Source organism: Kogia breviceps, chromosome 9, assembly GCF_026419965.1.
Source record: "Kogia breviceps isolate mKogBre1 chromosome 9, mKogBre1 haplotype 1, whole genome shotgun sequence".
In the NCBI taxonomy this organism is placed as follows: domain Eukaryota; kingdom Metazoa; phylum Chordata; class Mammalia; order Artiodactyla; family Physeteridae; genus Kogia; species Kogia breviceps.
In genome coordinates, this window is record NC_081318.1 from 55,598,277 (window position 1) to 55,617,621 (window position 19,345).

At 35.8% G+C, this 19,345-nt stretch overlaps 1 protein-coding gene across 6 annotated transcripts in view; it reads left to right on the forward strand.

Moving 5' to 3' along the window:
* The window catches only part of CDK14 (cyclin dependent kinase 14), a 599,292-nt gene that overhangs the window by 266,773 nt on the left and 313,174 nt on the right, over positions 1–19,345 (forward strand). For all 6 annotated transcript variants that reach the window (XM_059073929.2, XM_067042484.1, XM_067042485.1 and 3 more), the window contains one exon: positions 3,726–3,820. In XM_059073929.2, the coding sequence (XP_058929912.1) occupies positions 3,726–3,820 (95 nt within the window). The remainder of the gene's footprint in view (positions 1–3,725; positions 3,821–19,345) is intronic.

Here is a 19,345-nt window from a genome sequence, read left to right on the forward strand (position 1 = left end):
AAGGTTTCTATATGCCTTCAGACAGTGGTTGTCTGAATCCTGCTACTAAACTAAGGGAGGACTCCCTTTGTCCTCCTGTCCTACTGGGACTTTGTCAAAGGCAGTTATCTTTATGAGCAACAGTGTTTTTCTGTTTCTGTATTGTTTCGACATCACAGCCCCAGAATTATTGTTAGCATTTTTACCCTCACCCTTAATTACAAGTCTTTTATGTCATGTACGTTTGTACCTTTTCAAGCCTCACTGGTGAAATGAATTTAAAATGTTTGCCATATGTTTGCTTAAAACTTGTGGGGAAACGAAGCGTACTAGAATTACTAATGCCAGTGTTACAGGATTTGTTTTGTATGTAAACGATGAGAAAATAACGTGGTATATTTGAGATATTATTAGGATTATATGGAGTAGTATTTTGACAGTGCTTGTCTTGAAAAGGGAGACATACTGGCTCTAGGACTTGTAGGTGTTAATCACTGGACCGACTTGGCAGCCCAGGAGACTCACTTGCCTTGGTAACAGCAGGAGTGACAGTATCTCGCACCTGGCTTGGAGCAGCGGCTGTTGCCTTGGCAGCCTCCAAGTTAGTCAGGTCTGTCACCTACCCTCATGTTGGTAGATATTGTGGTTGGTTTTCTGCCCTTCAGTGTTGTTTTTCTGCCATCAGCTTTAAAATTAGTGGCTTTAGCCTTTTTCAAATACGAATTCGTTATGTTAATCTCAAAAGAAAAAGCGCTTATTTTCAAATACAGTTCTTGGTAGTTATTTAACTGATAGTGTCGTTTTAAAAGTGTATGTAAATATAGTTAGAAATCTAAAATCTGTAATAATTGAGAGTTAATAGAACGAAATATGGAGGCTTTGAGTCTTCATGTAGAAGTGGTCAAAAATGTAATGTAAAAAATGGCATGACTTTTTTGCTAAAATATTGGTCACCATCAGGAAGATGTATTTATTTCCCAGGATAAATGATGGCAGAGATTTGATTTTACTGAAATTGTAGGAAAAACACAATGGGAAATGATGGATGTGAAGATGTTACTTTGAGAAATGAGAAACAGTTTAGGTCTAAATGGTAAGAGAAGAAAGGCGGCAATGGGAGAAAAGTAATAAAAAAAAAAAGCAACAACACAAAGGATTCTCTGGGGATGGGCTATTCAATGAATTGTACACTTCAGTACCTTTTTGGAGTTGTTGCTGTTAAGTATCATCGCTGAATTTGACAAACTGAAGGGATAACTTGAAAAATGAAATCAGACAGGATTACAAAAGATATTATATCTTTCCAAAACTTGCCTCACAAAGCTAGGTTCCTTTCATAAACATAATATTCATTAGGTCCTTGATTCATTTTACCTATGCATATTCCTGTACAGGCTAGGAGTGAAGCACTGTACCTGGCCATCACTTCCAAATACCCTGTTGTGGTTTGAAATCTTGATCTTTGAGGATGAGTCTGCCTCAGAAGACGAGCATAGGTCCAAGTGTCCTTTTTAAAATTTGAGCACATGTGCAGTTGGTTCCCCAACTGATTAATGATTAATGCCTGGGGATTAGCTATGTAATAAAGCTTTACTTGTTTGAGGCTGACGGTTGAATAATGAAAATATAATTAAATATTTGAATAACTAAAAGAAGGAAGATTGTAAATTATTGGAATTAACAGTACTAAACTCTATCGTATGTCTACGTAGTGGTTGTTTCTTCAAAGTTTGTGTGCTGTGATTTTATTGTTATTGTTATTTGTAGTAATTATTTTCTCCTGAGTGCTAATTTACAAAGCTGAGATAAAATAAATTTGTAGATATTTTTACTATAAGGTTTTTAGTGTGTAAAACTAACTTGCCCACGGCAAATATATGTGAGGAGGAAGAGAGGGCCTCCCATGATAGTTAGCTTAGACCTCTCTGGCTTTGGATGACACACTGATGCTGCTGATTCAGTTTCAGAGGAAACACACTTCTTGTTGTCTCTGGTGTTGGAACCAGCCACACCAAGTATTCTCAGTCTGAATGGCCTTCTCTGGGCCAATTAAGTGTTTGTTGAAGTTCATCTTTGGATTAAAGATACATTATATTGTCCTGAAATAGGTTTGCCTGGTGAAGACAAGTGGAAATTCATAGCAATAATAACTCTAAAAACAGGAGCTCACATTAATTGGGGTCATACGAGAATGTAACAGTCTACAGGCTTTATCTCTGCCTTCTCTGGGGACTGCCCAGTATAGCCTCTTTGCATGATGATTTCATATCTAAAATACCATTTTATTGCAGTAAAATATTAAACAATCTAGACTTGCTTTTTCTTTTAGTATGTTAAAACATAGATATATCTTTTTATTTTTATTTTTTAAAATAGACTTTATTTTTTTAGAGCAGTTTTAAGGTTCACAGCAAAATGGAGTGGAAAGTACAGAGAGTTTTCATATACTCCCTTCCCTACCCTCCACCCCAATCCTCCCCTGCTATCAACATGTCTCATCAGAGTGGTACATCCGTTACAAGTGATGAACCTACCTTGACACATGATTATCACCCAAAGTCCAGAGTTTACAGCAGGGTTCATGCTTTGTGTTATAAATCTCTTTTTAAAGAGGTGGTCTTGCAGTATTATTATCAAGAGTTCGAGGTTTGTCCAGGGCCACCTGTGCTGTTAACTAGGTTCTCAATAAATATTTGATGAATAAATGAGCAGTTACAAGTTCCTGACAGAACACATACAAAGAAATGTGTTTTGTGTTTCTTTTTTCTCTTCTGGTTGTATACCAAAAACCAGAATCAAAGACATGGTGCTACTAAAATAATTAACAATGATAGAGGAAGCTTCTGTTCTTTGAGTATTCTACCTGAATGGCCATTGGTATAGGCCAAAAGAAAAAAATATATAAAATATTTATATATATATAAATATATATATAAAATATATAATATTATATATAATAAATATATTTTATTATATATAATAAATATATTTTATTATATATAATAAATATATTTTATTATATATAAAAATATATATATAAAGATATATCATATGAACACTAATCAAAGTCAAGCTGGAGTGGTTATATTAATATCAGATAAAACACTTCAGAGTAAAGAAAATTACCAGGGACAAAGAGATGCATTATATATTGGTAAAAGGGGCCAATTCACATAGAAAACATAGCAATTTTAAATGTATATATAGTAAACTACAGAGCTTCAAAGTACACAAAGCAAAAACTGGCAGAACTCAAATAAGAAATAGACAAATTGCCAGTTACAACTGGGGATGTCAACGTCCCTCTCTCAGTCATTGATAGAACCACTATTCAGAAAATCAGCAAATATATACTGTAGAAGAATTCAATGATACCATCAACCAACAGGCTCTAATCGACATTTATAGAACTCTCCATCCAATATCAGCAGAATATATATTTCATACATATGGAGATAAACCATATCCTAGGTAACAAATTTAAAACAATTGGAATCAAACCAAGTATGTTCTCTGACCGTAATGGAATCTAACTAAAGATTAATAACAAATAACAGGTGAATTAATTAGACGTAACTTAATCTAAATGAAAACCTTGTTCCTCTGCCCTTGATTCTGAATTGTTCTTGGCTTGGAAAATGGGAAAATAGATATATTTCATCTGATGATGTACCAAAATGATAATATAACAAATCAGTTGCTTGTTACCCATGATAAATTGTCTCTTTGTCCACTTTATTTTACAGCTTCTCTGTTAAAAGGACTGAAACATGCTAACATAGTGCTGCTTCATGACATCATCCACACCAAGGAGACGCTGACACTTGTGTTTGAATATGTGGTGAGTAAAATGAGAATTCAGATTTTATAAATATGAATAAAATTCTTATAGTATTATCATAGAGTTTTGTTTTTAGTTAGCTATACTGAAGTGAGTATTTTATCTGAGTGCAGGAGACTTGTAATTTTGCATAATTTTGAATGATATGTATCTTAAAGAAAAATCCAGAAAAAATGTTCGGTTGAATTTTCATCAGATGTATTGTCTATAACCTATTTGTTACTAGTATACACTGTAATTTTTAGGTTTATCAATAGGATTAAACAACATGATGGTGATCACTCCATCAAACGAAGTTCACAGACAACAAAAATTTTTTTTCTTTGGATTTATAACTTAGTTTCTCAAAAGCATCCTTATTTGGATGATTTTTATGGAGAAAAGCCTGATACTTACAATTTAGACTGCATAGTTTTTCCCCTTGGTTAGTATTTCAGCTGTTAATTAAAACTTGCAATTTGCGTAGCACACAAGGTAATGATCTTATTGTGTTGAGACTTGGACTTGAACTCATAATTAATCTTTCTCCGTTTCTCTTAGAAAAACATATGGTATTTGTGTAGCACCACTTCAGCATTTAACTGTGGAACCATGGAATGTAACCATGATAATTAACATCCCAATTTTCACAGATGGATCTGAGAACATGTAATTTACAAGATACAAATGACATTGGTAGAGACCTTTATTGAGAAGAATAGCTGTTGGTATTGTGAATGTATTAAGATCCCATTTTGTAATTACCACCCTACTTTTTAAAACATTTGAAATAGTGTCCATTTTTCCTTAAAAATATATAATAGAATGAATATTTACAACATTTTTATCTTGCTAATGTCTGCCTATATCTGTTTGTCATTTGAAAATTGTTGTCTTATGAAGAAGCCATTCATCTTGTCTATTTACATATAAATGATAGATATATTTGAATAATATGGTAATGTGGCTACAAGGACAGCTAGAGCCAAGCAGTTGCATATATTACATGCCACCAAGAATGGATGCAGATTCACACATCAATGCAAATATAATTTCTTTTGTTTAACTGATGATTTGGGGGTCAATAATGTATTCAGCTGATTTAGAATTGGAATTTTCGTTTCGTATTTTGTAGTATGTCTAGTTGCAATATTTCAGTTAAATCCAGATTTTTCCTAGTATACGTGACCAACTTTTCCACAAAACATTACAAAAGAGATTTCAAAAATATACTTGTTCCCTCCCCTGAAATTGGTTAATTAAATTGAGAAGATGAAAAATTACTTTGGCCCCTAAAATCAGTAACATTGATAGAGAAATGAACAAAAATAATGTGAAAACATGTCTTTCAAATCTTAAAAGAAAATTAAATATATTTGTGAAGCTAAAAATGTACATATCAGAGCAAATGTCATTTGATCATTTGATATTCTGTGGAAGTTGCCACAGAAAATGAAAGAAATTCACTGTCCTGCAGTATTTGTCAACTGATTAAGACTGACTTTTTAAATTATTCTTCTTTGTGTGAGTGAAATTTCCGTTGGTCCCAGTTCTTGTGGAGACATCCCAGGTCCTCTTCAATAAACCACAAAATAGGGTGCATATATGCAGTACTCTGCGGGCATTTCATGCCTAACTTCTCTGGGGGAGCTAAGGCGTGGATTAACCTGTTCTCCTTTAGAGAATGCGGCACACGGGTGTCATTCATGACTTATGATTGCCCTGCCTTGCCTCTTCTTCCTTTCTCCACTCCACCTTTATTTCTTTACTTTTCCAGTATTTCTTTGCCTTTCTCATCTCCACTTTTCTTTGTCTTTTTTTCTGTTTACTTCATCTCCTATCCTTTTGCTCTCTCTAGTGAAGTGCTTTTTGTTGCCACTACTGAAGTTTGCTTGGCTTATTTTAAGTAAAATGTTCCAGTGAGTCTCTGAAATCAGAGTTGGGGAGGCAGGAGCAGGGGAGCTCTATGCTGTAGAAATTCCTTACAGAGTCTTCCCAGTTAGAGTGGGGAAGGTGTAGACTCCCTGACAGTATTAACATGCCTCTGTGGCTATTGCCCAGTACAAAAATAACTTCTCTGAATATTTCCTAAAGTTTCTCTTTTCTTACACTGCTTTTTCATTGCTTGCCCCCTCCACACATATGCCTGTATCTCAAGGAAAATTAAGAGTCTTACATACTTTAATGGATTAATTTAATCAGATTGTTTTCCTCACAGTACTAGCAGAAATAAATTCTACTCTTTTCTTGCATGTTTCACAGCAGTGGGAAGGTGATAGAAGTTTCAAAGCATGACATGCCATGGGAATTAGAGCAGATCTAGTGGAGGGACACAGGGTAGGAAACAGGAGGGCACTTGTGGATTTGAGATGATGAGTGAGGGATCAGAAAGGGAGCTGAAATAATGTTTAAGACAAGTATGACCACAATACTAAAAACCAACAACTAAAATGTATTGAGTTTTATGCAGGGCACTGTGCTGGGGGTTTTACATTCATTTTCACTTTTGATGTTCCCAACAGTCTTAATAGATCTGTGACTGTCACCACCCTACAAAGGGGAAACCTAAGGATTTGGGAGATGAAATGCTTTTTAGGGTCTTGTGGCATGAAAGACTCAGATTCATCTTACTTTGAATCCTAATTGCAATATTGTGTCTCCTGTTTATGTTCAGCTTTACTTAGGTGGAGCTTTTGGTCAGAAGGGGGAAAGGAAACTTTCTTTTTTCTTTCCACAAACTTCCCTATTCTGCACTTAAGATGTAACTGTATTTAAATCCTAAATACCGTTAAACTGCTCTATAGGTTGAATAAGTTTTGTAGACTGGTTGAAAACCCAGCCACTTAAAACTTTATTTTAATTATGAAATGTTTTAAGTTTCCATAAAGGAAACTTGTAAGTTAGAGTGTTGCCCCATGTATTTCACTGGTATCTACTTAAATACACACACACACACACACACACACACACACACACACACACACACACAGAATCTTGTTATTCAGCAAGCCCTAAAATAAGTATCAAACATTTTAATCTACAGTTTCCCAAACTTAATGATGATATTGCCATATTTAAAAGTTGTTAACGTCAAAGTTATTTTCTAAAAAATGTTGATTTTGTAGTTCCATGTAATTAACAGCATATTTTTTGAGGGAGGGGACCGAGTATGTTAAACAGTATAGGAAAATTCATACCTCATTCCCATGAAAACCCTAGATATGCAGGAAAAGTAACATAATTTAAGATTCATAAGGTACTATTGAATTTTTCCTTTGGACTTTAGAATTACGTATTCAAGCGTTTTTTGAGGTACCTATGTAATTTGGGTTCCACAATGTAAGAGATTCTTATTTATGATAGTGTACACACTGTATAAATATATTTCACTTTTTTTGCTTTAAAAGAGAACTCGAAGCCTGGCTGCTTTATATTATTGCCATGAATGACATTTTAGGTTACATAAAAGCCTTTCGAGGGCCAGAATAATGAAATAAGTGATGAGAAGTTATTGATGTGAAAGCATATTCGAGGAAATGACTTTGGAGGTCACTATTAAAGTGATTCAGTGTATAATAGGATATTGTTATGTAGGCTATCTCTTAAGTACTGGGTAAAACTCCTGAAACATCTGAAATTTAGTTTCTTACACACTTTCAAAATGTGTAGATATAGTGGTCTGCAAGCTGCAAGGCTGACACACACTGGGAAACGTGCCCCCAAGCTGCTCATGGCTCCTTGGTGTAACCTGCGTGCCCTCGTGATGGGTGCTCTTTTGGGTACTTCCTTTCTCCAGTTGTTGTCAAATGTGAAGGAGTATCTTTATCCAAGCAGTGGCTCTATTAGCTTGAAAAGGTATGTGGTTTCATAATGGTCTAAAATTTTATTATAGCCATCTTTTTTTCCTGCCTGGGTTTGAGAACATGGAAGAGAAATATAAAAAATGTGAAAATGCTAGCAAATTTTTTTTTCTACTTAAACAAAAAGTTAAGCAATTTAGTTTTTATTTTTTGCCAAAGACAAATAAGTGCCACATTACCCTGCTTAACGCCATGCTGAAAAATCTAAAACAGATTCTGTAAGTGGAAATAAGAATATTGATAGTAAAAATGATTATGTAAATATATATTACTGTTAATTAAAGTGCATAACCATTCTGTTCTTTTTTAAATTGCATGAGAACAAAGTGTGTAGTAGCATTTTTCATTACATATTTAATAATTTGTATCAATATAAGAAGAAAAGCAACAAACTTATAACTGATCATGACTATTTGGAGCAATCATTTTATTTCTTCTACTGTGAAATATTCCAAGCTAATGTGCACCATTATGTAATACAAAAATCTATATTCCACATGAAAAAATACTGTGTCACCAAAAGTCATATGAAGGGATTTACGAATCACCAAAAATCACATAAGGTATTTTTTTTCACATAATATGTTTTTATAGTGTTTTACATTCTACAAAGCACTCTCTCATAAGTGCTATTCCATTAGATTCTATCTTTAGCCCTATGAAGTACATAAGGCAAGTGTTTTTGTTATCCAGTTTTTTTATACTCGATGAGGAAAAAGAATGCTTAGAGAAATTAAGTTTTACTAAATCACTTGGTTAAGTTAAAAGGGTAAAGATAAGACTTTAGCCCAAGTCTGCTGGGCCTAAAATTCCTCATTACTCCCATTTCACCCTGCAGCCTGCTGGTGTTAACCATCTTCATAGTTTTATTTGATGGCCTGAGGTATGTGTGATGCTGGATATGGGACTGGCAGCTGAAAGTTATGTTCTGTCTTTTCACCGTGCCACACAATTTACCTAATTATTTGGTTTCTATGCCTCATACATTTTGATTTCGAAATCTACGAAGAATGCTTTAATTTGCATGATTTTATACCACATCTGTTCTCAAAAACTGTAGCTCTCCATCAGTATTCTGGTTTCCAGATTAAAGTATCCTGAGGCAATTGAAAAGTTTTCTGCTTTCCTATGAGATACGATATATGTGCACATGTGCATGCACATACAACTTGAAATGACAGTGATCAGGGAAGGCCTCGCTGAGAAGGTGAGAGGTATGTAGGTAACAATCTGAGGGAGTGTAGGAGGAAGACATATATTCAAGGCAAGAGCATTCCAGATAGAAGACTTACGTGAGGAGCAGCGGGGCTCCTGTGCTGGAATGGAGCAGGCAAGGAGGACAGGAGGAGGAGACAAAATCCAAGACACAGTGGGATCCAGATTGTGTCGGGCCTTGTAAAGTTTTATTTTGATTAACTTTTCTTTTGCTCAGAATGAGATGGGAAACCACTAAAGGATGCTGAGCAGGGAAATGATCTGATCTGGCTTATATTTTAATTGACTCTCTCTGGCTGCTTTCTCAAGAATAGGTTGAAGATGGGCAAGTTCTGAAACAGAGAGACCAGTTAGGCGGCTGTCACAGTTGTCTAAGCATGGGATGATGTCAGCAGTGGAGGTTGTGAGAAGTGGTTGGATTCTAGATGTATTTCTAAGGTTGAGCTGATAGCATTTGATGTGGCATTTGAGAAATGAAGAAGAGTCAGGGATGATCCCAAGTTGTTTTGGCTGAAACAACTATAACAGTGGAGCTGTTGTGAGGAGAGATGAGGCAGACTGCAGGAAGATGCAACTCAGCCTTGAAGGGGTTAACTTTGAGATGCCTGTTATATATGCCAGTGAAGATGTCACAAGGCAGTTAGACATATGGGTCTGGGGTTTAGGAGAGAGGTCCAACGTAGAGATTTGGAAGTTGTCTGGGTCATAGATAATATTTAACAAGGGGATTAGGTGAGATCACCAGGTATGGTCATTGTTACCTTGGTGGCTCTAAATGAACCGTGCCTTTGGATATTCACACCCTTATGTCGTCCCTGCCCCTTAATTAAGGCTGGGCTTGTGACTTGCTCTAACCAATAAAAGAGCATAGTGGAAGGAACACTCTGCCAGTTGTGGTCCTGACAGCTTCTGTTTTGCACTCTTGAGCATCCTGATCAGCCATGTTAGAATTCCAGTTGCCCTGTTGGAGAGACCATGGGGAGAGGCCCTGGATTACATGGAGGAGAACTGAGAACCCAGAAGACAGTGTGAAGTTAGTTAGGCCTGAGACATAGGACCCCAGCCAAGCCATTTTCCCTGCCAGGCTAGTGCCAGACATGTGACTGAAGAAGGCTTCTTGGGTGGCGGTAAGGGGCAGATTCCAGTCTCACAGATATCACATGGAACCAAGATGGACTGTCCTCTGCTATGCCTTTTCTGAATTTTCGACCCAAGAATTGTCAGAGATAATATAATGGTGGTTGTTTTAAGCCACGAAGTTTTGGGTTAGTTTCTCGTCCAGCAATCAATAATTAAAAGACTATGAGCAAATGAACATAGAAATGGAAAAGAGTTTCATGGACTGAACAATGGGGCACTTCAACATTCAGCATAACATTAAGGAACTTCAAAGTGATGAGGAACACCAACAGAGGATACTGAGAAGGAAACACCTGTAAGAAAGATTATTTATGAAACCAGATAAAACTATTTCACCTGAGACTCTGAGCTAGATTGACTGGAGTTTCACAAGAGCAGAGGCTGCCTCTCCAGTGCCTAGCAGAGTGTCTGGCACATAGTAGGTGCTTAGCCAGTGATTTTTATATGAGTGAATGAGTGACATTTGAAACAGGAAGGGCAAGAGACTCTAATACTACTACTTTACTACTACTACTACTAATACTACTACTTTACTTTACTACTTAATGCAAACAACCTAGGGAAAGCAGAACTACTTAATTCATATTTAAACTTTTTTTCTTTATTTTTCGATTTATCTCTATTCCATCTTTAGCTTCTATTTATAGTCTTTACTTTTTCTCTCAAAACAATTCTCTTCCAAGCAGAAGGTTTAGAGCAAATCTTACCCCATAACGGGTAGAGCAGACCACAGACAGTGGCATAATCAGAAACCACCTAGTTGTGTCAAAGGAATTAAAGTGGCTGGCTGCTCTGAAAAATGCACCAGAGTTCTCTATTTCAGGCAGCAGACATCCTCTTTAGCTGAATTAATCTGAAACGTTTATCAAGAGGTTAACGTGTGGCTGACAGACCTGCTGAGAAGACTTTAAAAATGGAAAGGAACAGTGTGAGGCTGGAGAGCCAGACCCAGAACCAATATCATGCGTGGACCTGCCCACTGCACATTCTGCTGCCCCCAGGACTGTTGGCTGCAGACATTGTCTCTTACTTGACTGGCGTGGCTGCCCTGGGTGACTGGATGTTGTTACCTCCACTGATGATATCAAAATGGTGTCGACATTCTCCCTGCTTCTTTGGGTTGTTAGCTCCTAATGCTAAGTGAGGGTTGGTTGTGTTTGGTTAGCTGACACTAGGTCCCATGCCCATGTTTTGACTGCACAGGACCCTGAGAAGGTGAGTGTCTGGCCTTTTGACTTTTGTAACGACGATTTGGTCTTGCCTCCCACCAAAATTCATAAAGCAGGGGATTTTCCCAATATAGGGAATAATTTCAGATATAGGACATGCTTTCCTTAGTTCCCTGCTCTTCCCAATCCCCCCTCCCTCCAAAAAAAAACCACTCATAAACATCTACTACAATGAGTTCATTATGTAGTTCCAGATAAATTACATCTAGAATGTGAAAAGAAAACCATTACATATAATCTTTGAGAAATCATCAAGAATGAAGGTTATATAAGTAATGCTGGTTTTTAAAAGGTGGTAGGGAACATACCTCTGAATCTGTAGACATGTAAGCTTACTGTAGAACATTAGTGAAATGCAAAAAAATATTTTTAGACATTCAAGTCTAATCATTCCCTTTTAATAAGAAACTGTTATTTCTTATTTCAGCAAAGGTTGTGACACGGACTCTCATGAGATCCTTATCAACATAAAATTGAAATTCAGTTGTTAGAAGATTATTCCTTCAGTTTATTGCTGGTTGAACAACTTCACCCAAAGCCTATTGATTAATGAATTGACACTGGGATGGAGAAAAGTCTATCGGTGTATGCTGGAGGGCATTGTCCTTGACCTTGTCCTATTTGATATTTTTATTAATGACTCAGATGAAGACATTGAGATGATGTGCTTGACCTATTTGTGTATGTGTTGTTGCTGGGAGCCATAATTAACACTTGGGGTGATGGAATCAGGGGTCAAAAAAGAGCTGGTGAAATGATGAGCAGAACCTACAAGGTGAATTGCTATGGGGATAAGTAAAACAGTGTATTTGGTTTTAAAAAAAGGCAGCCTAACCTAATACAGAAAAACAGGGTGCAGGGACTTCCCTGGCAGTCCAGTGGTTAAAGACTTCGCCTTCCAATGCAGGGTGTGTGGGTTCATTCCCTGGTCATGGAGGTAAGATCCCACACACCTCGTGGCCAAAAAACCGAAACACACACAAAAAAAGAAGCAATATTGTAACAAATTCAATAAAGACTTTAAAAATGGTCCACATCAAAAATAAAAGTAAAAAAATAAAGGGGGAGAAACAGGGTGGAGGAAAGTTAACTTAAAAACAGTTTATGTGAAAAAGACTAGTAATTTCTTTGGCTCAAAGAACTGAAGCAAACAGGAGAGTACACCTGGAAGGGCATGTGAATGGATACAACATGGAACCAGTAAAGGTGCCAGGAAGACTTACTCAGGAGAATTGAAGCCATACTGAAGAGCATAGAGAAAAGGTAACATAAATATTCCAGAGAGGATAAGAAAGCCAAGTGTGAGAGTTCTGGAGAGGCTAGTTTTGGTTTAATCCTGGGAAGAATGTTCAAATGTTTTGTGTTACTCATAAATTAAATTCAGTGCCTTGTGTAATGAACACCTTATCACTAAGAGCATTCAGTAGAAGATAAGTGGATTTCCATCAGAAATATTGTAGAGAGGTTTCCTAACCTGTACTTTATGCAAGGGATTGAAATATGTAATTTAGATGTTATGTCATATAGTGCCAACTGAAACCGTGAAGTGGGTATAAGGTCCCTCCATTTTGCAGATGAGGAAATTCAGGCTTAGATGTTCAGTACTCCATGCATGCCCTTTCCAGTAGCTGCATCATCTCATCTCCTGTGTCGAGTGTGAATTTGGGTAGCTCCAAGTTTACATAGCAAAGGACTGCCCAAATTTTTGCACTGTTATTTAAACTCATCCCATTTGGCATAATTTTTGGAAGCAGAAACACAACTTTTATGGTCATTTGCTTAATAATTAATTCATTTTATTTCCCTCCGACATATGTGGACTGTCTTCTCTGTGCCAGGGACTATCCTTAAGCTCTAGAGATACAAATATATAGCCCTTACTTTTAACGAGGTTGAAATCTGGTGGAGCACTGTGATCTTAGACTAGATAATCTTCATGTGCTATTTGAGTTATAAGTCGCTGACATAGATCTTCACATGTCATGGACTAGAACATATTTGTGTTTTAGTAACAACAATAGGAAAACTGCGTTTGACTCATGGACTTTTCTTTATGGAAGACTTTCAAGGATGTTTTAATTTCATATATGGAGAACTAGTTATGCAGTGTAATACTATGATCTTATATTCTGAAGGGGTGGGTTGCCATGCAGAACCAAGTACTGCAAGTGAACAGATGTAAGCGTTGTGGATGACAGAACGTGCAGGCAGCTAAAGATAAAAGAATTTTGAACCATAAGGAGAAATTAAAGAAATGAAAAAAAAACCAAGCCAGCTTTCAATCAGTGCTCTGTTGTGAATGTCTTCTTTCTCTAATTGGTAGGACAAAGTCAATTATCTTCTTTTCTATCCTTTTCCCTAATGGCTTTTTCTCATCTAATAGGGTGTCATGGTCTCCTTTAGTCACTTTAAACTGTGTATGTTCACTGTCATGTTGGGTGCTGAGATTTTAGTGTATTTTTTTCTGTTTACATCATACCTATCTTCTCTGTGTTCTAGTTTTATTTCATATGGTTGCCATTCCTTATTTGGAGGTCCTGATTACAGTTCAGTATTTTAATCCACATGATTTAAGATGGGAGCGTGTCTGATCTTTAACTGTTATGATAGTAAATGCCTGCTTATTTACAGAGACACACAGTTTATGAGTACATTCCACTACAGATTAGACTGTTTTTATGACAATACAGTATGCCACTATGGTTTCTTTAAAAATTAGTTTTCTTACTTTAATTTTGAATTTAATCATTTAAACTATAGACATTTAATGGTGAAGCTGGTATAACCTGTGATATTTGAAAAGAATGGACTGAAAAAAAGGACTTCATTTGTAGAAGGAAGTCATAGGGCAGATAACAGTAGTAAAAAGAGAATTCCTTTAGAAAGGAAAAAACAATATGTATATGTATAACTGATTCACTTTGTTGTAAAGCGGAAACTAAGACACCATTGTAAAACAGTTATACTCCAATAAAGATGTTAAAAAAAAAGAAAGGAAAAAACATATTTCGCATATTAATCATTTGTTTTTTCTCACAGAAATCATTTCCAAGTTTCCTTAGTTAAGGAAATAATAATCTTAAAAAAACTGTGCATACTTCAGGGGGCAGGTGGAAGCAGGAGAGTGATGCATTAATAAGACTGACAATAATGATCAGCTTGGAGAAATTGGACAAATGTTCCAGCTAAAGTACTAAAGTTGCTGTCTGATGAAAGTGCCCAAGTTCAGGATGAAGATGATCAATAATTCCAATTACCTTCACATTATGTTTGAATAGACCATGAAGTAATTGGAGAAAAAATCATTAGCAGATTTATCTCTAAGCGAAGCATACATTATTATATATCATACGAAATGGAGTGTCTGTAACTTCTCACCAATTTTCAAAATCAGTAATTTGATAAAGGCATATCATTATAATGACCATTATAATGAATGGTCTTCTTTCATATGATTATTATTATCTCTTACATTTATTTATTTCAAATTCATTCAGTTAACATCACATAATATTTTAGTTTAATATGCACTTTATGCATTGGTAAAGGGCAGTTAAACCCACACCAAGGTTAAATCATTCATTTTGTTGCTGTGATTGTTGTTTTTATGCAAGTTGTACATCACATGCATATAAAGAGTCAGTTAATTCTGTGGTTTGTTATGAAAAATAGTTGTTTTTACTTTCAACTCTTTTAACTGATTCTTTCAGATTTTCCTTTGAATATTTAATAAGACTTTCGTTTATTGCCACTTCTTGATTATTCGCTTTTTGGCATCATCCATTGATTCCTACAGTGAAAAATGGAAATTTAGTGGTCTTTTAAAAAATTTTTCCACTTTGAAACAAGTGAACATCCTATCCTGCCACCATCCCAACCTTCCATCGTCTCAATATAGGTATATTATAATTTTGATTAGATCAGAAATTCAAAATTTACATTATTCTGTCAATATAAATCTTGTTTATAGCTGAAGTATGTAGTATACTGTGATTGCTTTTTTGGTTTCCCTGAAATTAATAATTTCCCATTTTTCATTTCTGCCATTAATTCAAGACCTCCCCAAGCCTCTACCTGGTGCATCTCCTGTCACTGGTTTCCTGCGGTGCCCCTCCCTTCACTCCTGGGCTGGAGCTCTCTTTTCCTCCATCTCATGTTGTTTTGTTGTGGGGTGAACACAATTTCTAATAGCTTTCTAGGAAAGAGTGTGTGGGACATTTTTTTATTTGAGACATTGCATTGCTGAAAATATCTTTATTTTGCACTTATGTTTGATTGACATTTTGGCTAGATATAAGTTTCTTGGTTGGAAATAATTTCATTAGAATTTCAATGAAATTGCTCCATTGTTGTCTAGTTTCCACTGTTTCTGTTAAAATACTTCTCTTTATTTCCAGTGTTTTGAAATTTCACGATGAAGCAAAGAGTTGACCAAGATGTAGCTTTATTTTCATTCAGTGCACCTTTTCAATCTGGAAACTCAAGTCTTTCCATTCTTTTTTTTTTTTAATACAACCATTCACATAACAAAATTCACTCTTTTAAAGTGTATAATTCAGTGGTTTTTAGTATATTCTCAGAGTTTGGGAACCATCACTGCTACCTAATTTTAGAAAATTTCATCACCCTAAACAGAAGTCCCATACCCATTAGCAGTCACCCGGAATTCTCTACCCTTCTAACTACTAGCAGTCACTAATATACTTTATATCTCTATAGATTTGCCTGGACATTTTATCTAAATAGAATCATTAATATGTGACTTTTTGTGCAGGTTTCTTTCACTTAGTATAATGTTTTTAAAATTCATTCATGTTGTAGCCTGTATCAGTACTTCATTCTTTTTTGTGGCTGAATAATTGTCCATAGTATGGATTGATGACAAATTGAAATTATAATGGCATAATCATAGATCAGGCATACAAAAATGGTGTCAGGCAGTCATTGAGGTTCTGGTTTCAGGCACATCTCTGCCCCACTGAGGATTTGAATTTGCTCTGAACTATATCAAACCCTATGATACCACCAGCCGTGTTTAGAACAACATCCCTCAGCTGCAACTTTATATAGTCTCAAGGTCCCCCCCCCGTAACTATGCAACCACTTCAGACCCCAACCAGTCCTTGCTTAACAAGCACCCTTACTTCTTGCCTGTTCCAATTATAATTCTTGACAATTTAGGTAACTAACTGTGGCCTTGCAATTTCTGCCTTTGTAAGCTTCCTTCATTTTGTAGTGCTACAGAACACAGTTCAAGTGCTTCTTGAATTTGTGTCTCCTACAGGTAGTCTGACAAACCCCAAATAAAGCCTCTCTATTTCAATTAGATTTTGATTTCTGAAATCTTGGTTAACAAGATAATATCACATTTGTTTATCCATTCTTCAGCTGATGTACCTTTGAGTTGTTTTCACCTTTTGGCTCCTGTGAATAGTGCTGCTATGAACATTAGTGTATAGTCATTTGTCTTGAGTCCCTGTTTTCAATTCTTTTGAGTATATATGTAGGAATGGGAGTGCAGAGTCATCTGATAACTATCTTTAAATTTTTGAGGGATTGTCTTAAACTATGTTCCAAATTGCATGCACCATTTTACAATCTAGCCAGCAGTGTGTGGGGTTTCCAATTTCTCCACACCCTCTCCAAACATTGTTATTGTATGCCTTTTTGGTTATAGGGGGTGTATAATAGTTTCTCCTTGTCATTTTGTTTTGTATTTCCCTCGTGACTGGTGACTAATGAGGTCAAGCTCTTTTAATATGCATATGTCCTTCTGTTCCAGGAAAGTATCTTAAATTATTTTGTTATGAGTTCCTCCCTTCACTTTTTCCTTCTTTTTGGATATTTTATTATGTAAATGTTGGACCTCCTGGATTGCTCTTCTAATTTTCTTATCTTTTCTCTCTTATATTCTAATTATTTTTTTCCTTTAGCTCATCATTAAGGGACATTTTCTCAACTTTGTGCTTCACCTATTCTATTGAAATTTAAAATTTTTAATATTATTAATTTCTAAGAGACTTTTTGTCCCCAGAATATTCCATTTTATAATATCCTTTTCTTGTTTCAAGATTGCAATACCTTTTCTTAACTCACTGAAAATATTAATGATCTTTTTTTGAAGCTTTTTAAATAGTATTTTCTGTTTCTACTGAGTTTTTTTTCTTCTAGTTTGTTTTGGTCTCTGTCTTTAATATTAGAGGCTGTGGAGTGATAACTGGTGATTCTTAGTTGTCTGGCCATGACTTAAAAGTGGTGCAGTAACAACCTGATTGGGTGCTCCAAGTGTGCTGGGTAGCTGGTTCACCTTGAATTTCACTGTAGGAACTGACTAAGCCATTTTGTTGAGAAACCCTTGATATCACTATCCATCTTTCCTGCAGTGCTGTAAGATTCCTGGTAAAAATTCTCCTAAACTGCTGCCTAGAAGATAGAGTCCTAGTTGACAATCTTCTGGAAGCAGAGTGGGAGATAGAAATCCACTTAATCCTCCTGTTTCAGGACGGTATCCCTGTTCCTAACTGGTTGGCTTTCCCAGTTCTCTGTTTTACCCTCTCTGGGTTTGGTAGAGGCAGTTACCTATGTAAGCAGAGGGGGATAAGGGATATAAGGATTAAATATCTGCTGAAAATACTTCCAACCACTCTTTCATATTTTAGACCTCTATATGTAGACCTTCTGTTCATTCCCACTTCCTGGTGTCAACACTGAGCCTTTTGGTTCTTCTGTCATATAAATAAGGCTGCTTCTAGGCTTTCCCTGCTGCCAGTTTAATAATCATTTGTTGTTTGTTTGCATTTTATATGCTAAACTTGCTACTATCTGTTTTGGAGCTTCTAAAAGTTTGGTGAGTGGGGATTCAAGAGAGTGCAGGATGGATACTTAAGTCCAGTTTGCCATCTTTACCTTGGAATTGCATCCATTCTTAATAAGTTTAAACATGAACAAATGCTTGAGCTTGTCATTGTGTAAACCACTGTGTAACTAGATAATTTTTTCACTTTAATGGTTGTGAAGTATATAAATCGTTGCTGTTTATCAATGATCAGAGTTTATCAGATGTGACAAGGCTAGTGGGAGTGAAGACATTTGAATGAACTGTTATTAGATTATCATCCCATCAGTAAAATTTTAGGCACACAAACAGTGTCTAAAGTATGAGCATGCCTTTATTAGGATATCCTGTCTTGATGGAAATATTTATGATTGTTAATTGGTTGGTTAGTCATTTTGTTTGTTTTTTCTTATAGTTTGTTATGATGACTGTGCAATATAAACAAACACTCATACATTTGAGAGCATTTTAAAGCCAATAAGAAGCTTTTTACAATGCAAGTGTATGTATACAGAATAAATAATGGTGAAGCATTCTGATTTTAAAACATAATTATTAAGAATGTATAGGTTGCTTATTTTGCAGTTTCATTAGATTTTTGATTGTAGTGTATGATTAGAAACTTCCTTTTGAAAATATGAACTTTATAGTTCTATGTTAACCTCCAATTTCAAGTGAGTAATTTATTCCTTTTTCCCTGGCGGATATGAGTCCAGTTATAAATCCCCAACAGATGCTCATGCCTCATTTTTATTTCATAACTGAGAAGCTGAAAAACTAATTTGTCATGGCAGCTATTTGCTAAGTAAGAATTTTCCTTCTTCTGGGTTTTTCCTTTTCTCTTGAATATATGATCTTTGTTTTAAAGCTTTAAATCTCATTTCAGCCATCATCAGGGATATTTGGAAGATTGAATTGGTTCCCTTTTCTCCTCTTTCTATTTCTCTGCCCTTTCTACTTGGATAGGGAAGTTAGAAGCAGCAGGGAAAGCCGAAATGTTGAGTAGTTTAGCTAGGATTTTAGGATATGTATTGAGGAACAGTATCTAATTCTAACAACAAGACAGAAAGTCAGCAATGCTGGGGAGAAAAGGTGTGGGAAGGGATGATTAGTAACGGAATATTTATTAGAAGAAAAGAAAGGATTAAAGTGTTTTTTTTTTTAAATCAGATTTTACCTGAGTAAAAATGCAGTGAGCTGAGTGGTATCTTGCAAAGGGTGAGCAGGGCAACTTGATTATTTTTCTGTCATTGTGACATCTGTGTAA